We start from the raw sequence: 12,217 nt of genomic DNA on the forward strand, positions 1-12,217 counted from the left end.
GTTTCAATATGTTGGAATTTGGGGCAAAGCCGGGAAAGAGAGAAACAGAATGGAGAGTGGAAGGACATTTTCCAAATAGTTTTGGTAACCCTTATGAGGGTTACATTTARAATTGATGTCTTGCTAAAATCCCTGTACTTTTCTTTCCCCAGGTTAGTGCAAAATATTATCTGCTAACCCTTCTGAGATAACAATATGCAGCACAAATGTGATCCCGTTGGAAAAAAAAGGGGGGGGAGGAGAAAGAAAATTATTCATGAATTGAAGATGTTTTTTCTTCCCCTCCCTAAATGTGTTACTATCTGGTAGGATATTATTAAATAGCTAAAAGGATCTGGAGGTTTTGGCTTGCAGAGAGAATGGCTGAATTCTTGGTCCAATAGAAAATAGTTTTGAGACTGTTTCATCTCGCTTTTCTAGCCGTGTGCATCTGCAAAACTCTGCGAGTGTGGTGCGTAATATTTTCAGTTCTGCTTCAGAGGGAAATGGGTTAACTATTTTCAAGGTAAAAGTCGGGGGRAAAAAAGCCCAAAGTAAGGAACGATGATTTTAAAACGGATATTTGAAACTTCCTTACTTAAAAAGGGGATTTAAAGTAGCACTTGAGCTCCACTCAGCGTCTCTTTTCGGCTTGACTCCTCAACAGTATTTTTTTAAGAAAGTTGTGACTTTTTTTTGTTGTTGTTCTTTAAAGTCGCAAGTAGCATAAGGCAGGCTCTTCGAGCGAAGATGTCATATAACCATGCTTAATCTGAGGGCGCAGCTGAAATATTGATAAGGGGAAAACGGAAATCAAATGAAAAGTAGAGGGCATAGAAGAGAGAGAAAGAAAAGCGCGTACTCGAGCTGCGAGCATTACAGAAGCCCCCTGAGGAAATGCCTGGTTGATGCAGCCTGTCTGGATGGGCTGGGAATTTTAACTTCAGCGCTGCTTTGGATCTAACAAGTTTAATCTCTCCTTCGCAAAACTGCAGCGGCAGGGTAGTAATCCAGAACTGGTGGGGATTTTTTTTTTTTTTTTTTTTTTTGTCTCAATCTGGATCTTTACAAACTGCTCTTCCACTGGTTGAGGGGAAAGGGTATAAAAGGTGAGTCATTTAAATAATAGTAATAATAAGCAAGAGGTGAATCTAAAAGCAGTTTAAGAGGCCCCTTTTATGTTTCGACTGATGCTGGCAGCGTAATACGATTGATAAATAATCCACAGCAGGCTTTTAAAGACTGACTTCAAATATGCAGATGTATTTATTTATATGAACATGTGTAATTATACAGGGGAGGTAAGTGGAGGGGGGGTGGTAATCAGGGGCGAAGAGGGGAGCAGAGGAAATTGATCTGTGAATCCTTGACCCTAGAAAATTTACTGGCTAGGGAAAATTGCCTTGTCCCTCAGCTCCGTCTGCCCCCACCCCCCGTTGCAAGTTCAGAAGCAAAAGAAACTGGAATGCGTTAGGAGGGAGGACGACAGAAAAAAAAAAAAGGAATTGTACTTATCAGAAACACATTGTCGATTTTATAATCAGTTGCCCTTCTGTGCCAGCTGGCCGCATAATAACTGCTTTAAAAATCAGTAATGGAGAGGGTTATGTGCAGATAGAGAACTTTATTTTCCAGCGTTGTTGGGTTGATTTGGTTTTTTTTTTTTCCCTTCTTCTTTTCTCTTTCTCTCTCTGTATTTTTTTTCTCTCTTTTTTAATCAACAGATGTTTCGGAGCAGCCCCGTGCCCCGGCGCTGCAGGCGCGGAGGTGTCGCCCCGGGGGCGAGGCAGGGTGCTCCTTGCGGGGGCGGCAGCTCCGTCGCCCTTCGGACTTCTTCATTAACCAAACGAGGATATTTCATGATTAAGCGGCGGGCGCGACTCTTTAGGCATACTTCTAGTTTTGTAACATACATTTTAAGTTGCATTTTCTTCCCGCTCCAAGTTCTGGATGAAATTCTGACTCTTCCCTCCCGCCCCGGGAAAGCGGGAGCGTCARGATATCTGTAATTACTAAGACGGGGGCTCACGCGTTTTAACGAGGGRCTAATTATACTTTATATCGCTTTCTAGCGCTTTCCGAGGGACTAAGGATCCTGAGAGAAGCAGACAGAAAAAGAATAAATGTCAGATATTTCAGTGACTACAAGTTTATTTCCCCCCACACCGCTACATTTTTCACGACCATTGTTAATCTCTGCAGTGATGTCGGAGTAGGGGGAGGGAGGACACACAAAAACCTGTTCATCAGGAGATCATCAAGTCTTAGACCTACAGAAAAACAGATGCACTGCATTGATACAAGCCTAAGATAACCCACAGCGATGTTTGACAACGTTTCGGCACTATCCGAAATAGGAAGGCTGAGTCTGACAACTCCGGATTTTTTTATTGCTGTTAGGAATGATACTTCCGTTCGCTATTTTTTAAATTTATTGTTTAATTGTTATTGGTGAAAAAGGTTCTTTAAATCAATAAAGGCCGGTAGGCTAATGGCTCGGAATGGTTTCAATGAGACACGAAAGGCAACTGCCCTTCGTTTAGCCAACTGAAACCCTTAGGTACAAGTCAATAGGGTTAACTAGTCTCGACATGAAAACATGAGTATTTCTGCTGGCTTTTAATTGTTGGCTAAGAAATTCAGTTAATCACATGTCAAACATTTCCCTCTGCTCTGGTCAAAAGTGAAGAAGGCTCTTTCCGGGAGRGGGAGGAGGGGACAGGGGGACAGACCCCAAAACTAAAAACAAACTGTTGTTTAAAACGTAGAAATAAAATCCTGCTTTTGAAGACCTGTCTTAATCAATTCTCTTTAAGCTTTATCGCTAATTTTAAAACAGAACTTGGAATTTTTTCACTTTTCTGTATATACATATGTTATCTTTTTTTTTGTTGCAGGTCAATTTTAGGACCTTTAAATATATCTATTAACCAAGTAAGGATGTTTCAGACTGTACCAGACACTTCGTCTTACGTCAAGGTAAGACATGACAGCATCTTTAAACAGGTAATGTCAAAAATTACAATCCTCCAAAATTTGCCATCATATGTATTAGTTGAAAATCTCATTCCCATTCTCACTGAAGTTAGGAAAATGTTCTTTACCTTCAAGAGGAGTTGGGTTAGTGTCTGAATTATCTCGGTTATAGTTCTGGACTGAGTCAAAAGTTGGATCATCAGGGACCAACTGTATGTTAGAGTGGTCTTGTCTTTTTACAGTACATTGATGCTTGGTTTCATAGATTATACTATAACTAATATTATAGTGAGAATGTCCTGATCTACATTATAGTAGTGGTTTGTTATGCTGAAACCTACATGATAGTATTTGTGTGCTACTAGTATTRTATCATAGTGGTTTCCTAAATTGTTTTCCAATTTTCTGATTTCCTAGATACCATTTAGTCTTAAACCAAAGCTAAATTTCATTTAATATCCCCCTACCTCTCAGCTGAGCCAACCACTGAAGTCAATAAGCAAGATAATGTGTATAGTTCTGTTTTCAACAGGTTCCTTTCAACAGGTACATACCAAGGCAAAAAAGGGCATTTAATGAATCAGATCAAACCATCTCTTTCTGTTGCTAAATAAATGAATTGCCACATCAGGCAATGGTATAAAACTGGGATTTGTTTCGTGGTGTTACTTATGGCTTACCTTGAACAATTCTTCCATTCATTTCGGTAGTTAAACTGACTTTTAAAAGCTTTACTGATAATGGCTAATGCAAGGTACTACTAGGTCTTGTATTCTGAATGGTTGGTTGTGTATCTTTTTATTAAACAACAACAAGGAAGAATCTTAGAATGTATTTCAATGGGTCATTTTTGCTTTTTTCTTTTTCCATAAGACTATAAAAAATTCCAAAGAAGGATTGGCACAGCCTTGTCCCTTTATAGCTCAATTGAGTACTATATTATATTTGACATCATATGGGTTTTTTTTTTCCACAACAGTTCCCAAGAATGTAAATAAACCAAGCCTGAGACATCTGGGTTACACGTTTAAGGCAAACTCTGCATGCAACAGCACTTAGGGAAAATCTAAAACACAAGCTCTTCTCTCCCAGACTGAAGAAACACAGAAGGGTGTTAACTAGAGCTGGGTGGATAATTTGTAATGAATAATTTATTACAGGAATTTTKTCTCTCTCTCTTTTTCCCTTAGTCAATGATCCATGAGCCGATTGTGATGTTCGTGTTACATACACATTATTGGAACTGATTCACTGAATAGTTTCTGTATATAATCCCTAGGCTGAAGCTCATTTTGCAGACAGTTTGTTAGGAGTATTAGTATTTGAAATGCAAGCTTCGTGGGATGAGTCCCAGGTCATGTGGCTTTACTTATATTCCCTGATTGGGTGAACCAGTGCAGCTCTCTGGACCAGGTTTTTAGAGCAAATTCTAATGRAAATTGTGAAGATTACATGTTCAGTTAATATCCCCCAAAATACACTCATAGCTCAGTGTTTCAGGGAATGTTGGTGATTAGATTTTGTTTATTAAATTCAAATAGTTTTGAACTAAATTCTATAAGAACAGAAACTTAGTGGAAACCAAATGGCATGCAAATATCATGAAAGTGAATTCACGAGAAGCTCAAGTAAAGAAATACGCTGTGCAGTTGTACCCAGCTTTAGCATTAATTTTCCTTTGGCATCCCAACATGTGGGAAATGATCTTATATGCGTTCTGTTTAGAATGAAAAGATGAAGGCCCTCTGATATCCTATATTATGATATCATTGCCTTTTATTGTGGGGCTAGATCCAGCTACCACTGCAGTTAGCAGCAAAATTCCTTTTAAATTAAGTGGAAGCGAGATCCAGGCCTGAATAATTTAACATTCACAAAAGGATTGAATGAGTCAAGCCATAACAGCATCAGAACAGCCTTCTCATTAAGTAGAATCCTGCAGGCAAAGTGCTTAGACAAAATTTTCTTCAAATAAACGTGTGCTTTTTATCCACCGGGAAGAACTTTTAAGGCTGGACTTACATCCAGTGTTTCAGTGGTGGAGAGAGAAGTGAGCTGCGTGATGCTGAGCATTCTGCCTTTTATTACAACCCTTCATCCTCAGCTGCCATTATTTTGGGCAAGGACTTTGTCTTCTGGTGTTTTGTCTGTAAAGCCTCATTCACACCACTGTCATTGGGGAAATGACTTGTTCCTGTGCTTAAAAAAATCAACAGGATTTTGACAGACGTTTCTTAGGAACTGATCCAAAATCCTTTGAAGACAAAGAAAATATCTCTCCAAGAGTTCAGAAAGTTCAAGATTTTGCAACCAGTTGTGCAAGAGTTACCTGGACAGTTCATTCAGTTTAGTGGAGTTCTTCTTGAAAGTAAGAACATTGATGAAGATCAGAGCCTTAAACAAATAGGTTAGGCTAGACTTTGTCCCTTGAGTTTGGTGACAAAGCTTCTGCTGCCTCCAATGCACCAAATGCCGGCAGTGATTCTGACTGTAACTGAGTTATTTGCAGAAGAGGTGATCCTAGTGATCTAGGAAGGTGGTCAGGAAACTTGAACACCGATCCAAGCTCTGCTAGGGTGGAGTTGGTGTTCCTGCGGAAAACACTTCAACTCTCTGTGCCTCAGTGTCTGAACTCCCAAAGTGCAGACGAAAGTGCTCTGTAAGGAGCATGCACTGTTCGGTTTTAGACAGCTCCTGCCTTCTGTTTCCTGCTCCCATACTGTTCTTCAATGAAGAAGTTTAAAAAGCAGGTGGTTCTGAGTTCCAATTCCTTCTCTCTTCCCAGGTCATGAGGGTTTTTTGTTTTGTTTTTTTAGCATGCCATTCCTTTGCTGCAAAAATGTTTTTGCCTACCTTGTTGGGGGATGAATTCTTTACTTTAATGTATCCATTACATTGGTGGAATCCTGACTGAGGGCTGGTATCATAACTCCATTACGTGGGAAAGCAAGATTGGGATCAACATCTTCTATAAATCTTTCCCAAATGTATCATGTGCATTAGCTTTATGTTAAGAGTTTATTCTCTGCATCATGGAGAAAAATTGCCCATCTCAGTGTGTTGTATCTGAGAAGAGGCTGCTAGCAGGGTGTTCCGTGGAAGGACCCAGGAGCAATAAATGCACTGTCTTACCCCTGTGATATAAAACAGCCTGTCTACGACCATCTTCAGGCCACACTGTCGTTCTACTCGCGACTTTCAAAATGCAAAGGGGAGAGGTGGGGCTAAGAAAAGGAGGAAGAGGAGGAGGATTTGAATTTTAAAATGGTTTCTTTTAACAAGAATGGTTTATCTTGAGTCATAGTGGCAAAGTTCAACTTCTCGGTGTTGTAACCTTGATTTACATCACAATCAGGACATATGTAACGGTATCTGTCTGTTAAAAGACCCTATGTAACCGCCTGACAGGACTGCTCATTCTCCTCATACACACTTCTCGTATGGGTCTTAACACAATAGAGTGGTGGAAGATCATAAATATTTACGAATTCATTGTGGTCCTTTTTTTTTTTTTTCTTTTACACAGTTAATAATGTATTTGTGTCTTTTATACTACTAGGGGACTCACTGATCTGCAAGTACTTAATAATTTGCAGTCTATCAGAGGGTGCTAATCTCATCTAAACATAAGCATTTGACTTTAGAGAATGAAACATGTAATATAATTGGGAAATTAAATTTAAAAGATAGCACTGGAATTCTGACTGTAGGGATATGGAAAGAATTAAGGCTATAAGCAAAGCAACATGACCTCGGAATACTGAATTTTTAATTATTGCCATTGCCGCAGCAGTCTGCGCTCCCCTCCTGCACTGCCGGTCTGTGGTTGTGTGTGTAAGTGCCGTACAAGAGTAATTTGGGAGGGGAGAGGGTTCACCAGTGCTTTTCTCATGCCCTGCAGCAGCAGCATCCCACCAGACGTATCTCTCTGTCGCTCCCTTCCTTGCGCAGGGAAATCATCGCTTCTGCTTTCGCGCGGCTCCGGCCCCGCCGGCGCTGGCAGCCCGCGGCGCTCCGCGGCCGAGCGCCTTCCCCGGCGGCTGGAGGCAAGGCTCGCCGGGCTTTGCCCCTTCRAGAGACGAGCCGTAATAATAATAATAAAGGCTGGTAATTGCCCCTTTAGTATCTACGAAGTGCTCCCGGGGCGGGGAGGATATTCCCTTCTCATCCGCCTAACCTGCAAGGGCGCTTTGCCACTTCACGCTCTCCTTTCCAGCTTGGTTTAGGGCGTCGTGCTGGTCCCTGCAAGGGGTGAGCCGTACGGGCGGTGTCTCTACCCTGCCGTGGCCAGGATCAAAACACTGGATGCCTCTGGGCTGGCTCTTTTGCTTTGATTCCTAAGAATTGAGCTCTCGCGTCTGGCTGCGTTGGGAGCCCCGCCGGTCTGATATCCCGGCGTTACCCCTGCTCACCTTCTCCTCGCCTGAGGGTAGTATTAAAACAGTCACCCGATAGCGCAAATTTCAGCCAGTTCCTCGAAAGCAGCTCAGGTAACGCTTGAGGACGCCTTGCAGCTTGATTAGTTTTGTAGCGTCGGCTCAGTCGGGCGCTCCTGGGGGAGGCCGGGGCGCTCGCTGCCCACCCCGAGCCCCTGGCCGGTTTGGGGAAAGGGACGCAGAAGCAGCTGGGCGCATTCCTGATGCAGGCTTGTGCGATGGGCAGGACCTTGGAACGGGCGTGAAGACGGACCTCTGGCCTCCGAGAGATGGGAGGAAGGAGCCACCGTGCAAGCGCAGTTCTCCCTTTAAAAATGGATTTCATGCGGCCATAATGTTTGTGGTACTGTACAAAGGAGCATATTCATGGAGGCAAAATAGTCTGGGTGGCTGGAAACAATATTTGGTTTGTTCCTGCTTTCACTCTGCCTGGAAAGTTTACAGAAGCCCTGAAGAGCGATTTTTAAGGGAACAAAACAGGGAGATTTTCATTGGAGAGGGTGTGAGGGCTGCTAACAAACCCTGACACGGACACGCTATCATTCCCACTCCACAGTAGCAGCCAGAGGCTGCCCCGGAGACAGGCTGCAAGGAAAGAATATTCCAGTATTTTCTTTTCTTTTTTTTTTTTCCCCCTTTTTTCGGGGGGGGGGGCGGCAGAAATCTCGCAAGGCAGATGATGCCTAACGGATCATCCGAGGGGAAATCCCAGCAGAGGGACTTGTCCGCCGGTCAGCCTGACAGCAGAATGCGTCCTGCAGGTGTTCAGGGACACATGCGTGCTGGAAACGTGTTTGTGTGCAGCAGAGTGGCTAGGGAGCCTTAGCTTAGGAGAAAACAGAAAGTTAAAGACTTGACGGACTGAATTTCTCCAGCTCAGGTAGCGTTGTTCCTCCTAAGAGTGTCCTCTAGCGCGTTATCTACTTCTGCATAACTTTTTGCAATTACTGGCTTCCAGCAGAATTTGAGTTCTTCCCACTGAGGCTCGGGAGGTGGGAACAGGTTCCTCCAAGGAAGCTGGGAACTGCAGTAGTTTTTGTCGACAGAAGTAGACTGGACAGTTGTGAGCAATGCCCAAGCCTTGTACGAGAGCATGGGCGCTGGCATGAGCTCTTATGTCATTCTTGGTACTGATTCACATACATATATGCCGAATCGTTCTCTTTTTTGACAGTCATTTCTTGAGGCAGAAATGCTGTTAAGTCGCTAGGCTYGCCAGCCTTTGATTAATGCGTTCTGACAACTTGGTGCTAAAGGATTTCATTCTTGTTTGCACCTACCTTTCTATTTTAGCTTCTTAAAATCCCCTTCCACTTCCCAGCGAAGGGGCTCCAGCAAATCCTGCTAACTCCGACCAGTGCTCAATGCAAGTGCTGCCCAGTAAGGAACTGGCGTTGTTTCTTCCCTGCTTTACCTTCAAGATACGACTTGAATTTAAGTTGGGAAGGTGGAAATGTAGCGGGTCGAAGCTCTTTCAAATAAAACAGACTCGCGGAGGCAAGGGACGAGCTTTTGCATTCTGTGACTTCTGCCTTTACAGACACCAGAATTCAAGCCAGCACCCCCTCCCTAACTCCGTGACCTCCTAATGGCACTGTTCCTTCACAATTTACAGAAAAAACGTCCCCCCACCAACATGCGAGTTGCAATGTATTTTCTATTGCAGCCTTCTGTATGCTCTCCTAGCCCCGTGTTTAGAAAGAGAGGAGGTGTGGAGGGAAAGCGGGAGCAAAAAGGAAAGAACAAGAAAGTGAATGCTAAGGGGGAAAAATGCTTTAAATCTTTCCTGCAAATCTTCAAATATATGAAGTCTGAGGAACAAATTCAAAGCAGGCACGGACGCCTGAAGAGAAGTTAGAGAGAAATATTCTGTTCCATTCAAGCGCATCAAGGGTCTAGCTGAAGTCTTGTTTGGCTAAGGTCAGACGAGACTGGGTTCTCCAATAAAAATAAATCTCAAATTAATTATGGCCTCAAGCGAGGGGCCAGACGTTTGGAGCTAGTGCACTGCAGCCTGTTTTTTTGGCCTTCAGTATTTTTGTTTTTTTGTGCTTAGCTTTTCAATAATTGCGGGATGGGGGAGGAAGGGAGGGCGGGGGCTGTTTTACTGGGACGTGGAGCTCAAATAAAACTATCCAGGACACTGCTTACCCGCTCCCCGCGTCGTTGCGACGCAGCTTCAAAGCTACCTGCATCTTCTCCACTTCTAAGACATTATATTTTGCTTAGTGCTAATTATTAGTGAATAACTTTCTGGCTCCTACTTCCCAAATCCCCTGAGCTGTTCCTGTAGACCAAGAGATGTGGGGTAGGAGGGGCCCGATCCTTCAATTATATGGCTGGAAAAGTCAACTGATTCCCCTTTATTGCTGTAACTGAAAGGCAGAGGTTTTACCCTATTAGTTTAATCTAAACTGGGATTCGTTTCTAGAGATTAAGTCTCGGGGTTGTAGTTTGGGCTTTTTGTCTTGTAAGAAAGTAGGTTTAGAAATAAACAAAACACGTTGCGTTTTTCATTTTGCAACGAAGTCAGTGCCAGAGGAAACTCAGACTCGGAAATTTTATTCACTGAAGGTGGTGGGGACTTTCTCTCTAGTAAAGGCTGCAACAGAACAGACCCTGGCCTTCTGCAAATACAGCTCCAGGAAAAGCACGGTGGTAAACATTATAAATACGTTGATAGAGAATATACTATATAGAAACTAATATATTTATATGCACAATATACCTAGCGTAGGGAACAAAAACATGTATAGAGAGAGACAGAGATAGTTTAAAAAGAGGAAACTTTGTCACAGTTGGTGGGTAGGTAGTGGGAAATGAGCCACTTTCTAGTGACCACGTCAGGGTGGAGCTGCTGTTTTCTGGGGGCTCCTCTCGTATTTACCGCCCTAGCGCAGAGCGATAGACCCGGGCGAGGGTATTAACTAGCGTTCAGCTGACGCGGTTCTGGGAAGAGATATAGGGGAGTAAGCCAACCCCCTTCCTGTCCCCTAAAAAGAATATTTGTGACCTCCAGCTGACACTCGAGGATGTTTTCATTATATTTACTTCTATAGAATAAATAGACGTTTTAAATTATGAAACTGTGACCGCTAATCCCGCGTCAATCAGAGACAAAAAAAAAAAAAAAATCTTTGGGGGTATATACTCCCGCGAAAGCCTGGCATTGAACTACACCGAGGGGTTAACTCCTTTGGTACTGAGTGGGAAACAGTCTTGAGCCAAATTCCATCCAATGTGTCCTTATTAACTTCAGTTGGATAACAAAAAAGTATGGCTTTTTCGCTTTCTGCGAGAGTGAACTCTCTGTCATTCAATTAAAGGATGAGGAGAAGAGGTGAGGAAATGCCAAATGTTTTGATCAGTATTGAACTATTTATAACTTCGGACGAGAATTTCGTTTCATTCATAAGCGCRGTTAAAAATAATAATAATTGATTTCTACCAGCCTGTCCCGATGTAAGCATTTGAAATCTTCCGTGCTTGCCAACATCAAATGATTTTCCAGATGTCTGGTGGTAACCACATTAAACAGATCGTAATTCCTTCGCTGCACATACGCATGCATCCAAACACGGAGCATCGGATTCAGAGTCGCCCACATTTATCGGCTTTGGGCTCGCACGCTGCGCCGCGGGGCRGCTTCGCGCTCCTGCGGCGAAGGGGAGCAGCCTGCTTCTGCGCCTCCCTAGCAAACAGTTAAACGGAGAAGTCGCGGAACAGTCACCTAGGATGATTCAGAGCTTGGCGCAGGAGGTTTATGAATATTCCAGCCTTTTCCAAAAAGTTTGAGATAACTTTTTTTTTTTTTTTTTTTTTTTTTTTTTTTTTTTTTAGGGGGGAAAAAAAGATGAAGCAAAGGTTCTTTTGTTACACTGTTTGGGAGGAAAGTAATAGATTGTTCGGCTTGTCTGCCGTAATGTTTAACAACTTCGCTCATTACCTTGTCTCTTGGATTCTTCGCAAGTCTGAGTTTAGACCAAACATAGGGACCAGAGGTAAAGCACGGGACATCCGTGATGGATCCAGTCAAACCCGAACAGGCTTCATTTTGAGTCATCCTCAGGCAAAATAAAAAGCCCCTCCGGACACGGTGCCGAGCATGCAAGAAAATGTAGAATTGAGTTCCTAAAATATCTCCGTGTATGTGTGTGTCGGGGGCGGAGGGGGGGGGGTCTGTTCAACACCCCCCGGTCTTGGGGAGCCCTGGGGACCCTCCGCGAGGGCTGGGCTGCTCTGCCCCTTCCTCGGGGCGCTCGGCAAGTGCTGGGCTCGGTGCTTCCTCCCCGCCGCGCTCGGCTCCCCGTCACTGCCCAGCGCGGCCGAGACCTGCCCACCACGCAGCCTAAACCCGAAATGCTCCGTGAGGTCCGTAATGACAGAGACACTCTTTCCAGGGGAGATTTTTTTTTTTTTTTAAATTCCCTTCCTTCCGTGGTTTGGCTCCTCAGCTTGTCCTTTCCCTCACCCCCACCCCCGTCGTTGTTCGGAGGTTGGTGGAGCACGTTGTCTCGAGAGGAAACCATTCGGGTTTTGAAAGGATGCGTTTCACCCTTCCCCTTAACCTCTTGCTTTTCTGGTCGCTGCAGCCTGCCGTGTGGTAACACGGAGGGCGAGGGGGGGAAGGCAGCAGTTGCGGGGCGGCCGGGGGAAGAGCGGGGAGGCGAAGAGAGGGAAGGAGGGTAGCGAGGAGAGCGAAGGGTTAACCGTGATTCCTGCTAATTGAACTCCGGTTCTTGTGGCCCTGGGCAAAGGGGGGAGCTGACCCCGCTAGCAGCATCCAGATGTGCTGCTCTCCGGGGACCCCGGCGCAGCCCCCCCCC

General features: G+C 44.1%; 1 protein-coding gene across 3 annotated transcripts in view; it reads left to right on the plus strand.

Moving 5' to 3' along the window:
- The first annotated feature begins 663 nt into the window (after positions 1-663).
- The window catches only part of FLI1 (Fli-1 proto-oncogene, ETS transcription factor), a 94,208-nt gene continuing 82,654 nt past the window's right edge, over positions 664-12,217 (plus strand). The window contains exons 1-2 of one of the 3 annotated variants that reach the window (XM_085316749.1): positions 664-1,088; positions 2,877-2,985. In XM_085316749.1, the coding sequence (XP_085172875.1) occupies positions 2,920-2,985 (66 nt within the window). In that variant the 5' untranslated portion in view covers positions 664-1,088; positions 2,877-2,919. The remainder of the gene's footprint in view (positions 1,089-2,876; positions 2,986-12,217) is intronic. The other 2 variants (XM_085316752.1, XM_085316750.1) reach the window with 2 other exon arrangements.

This window comes from Rhea americana, unplaced genomic scaffold (assembly GCF_003343005.1).
Source record: "Rhea americana isolate MKP2758 unplaced genomic scaffold, rheAme1 scaffold_48, whole genome shotgun sequence".
Classification (NCBI taxonomy): Eukaryota; Metazoa; Chordata; class Aves; order Rheiformes; family Rheidae; genus Rhea; species Rhea americana.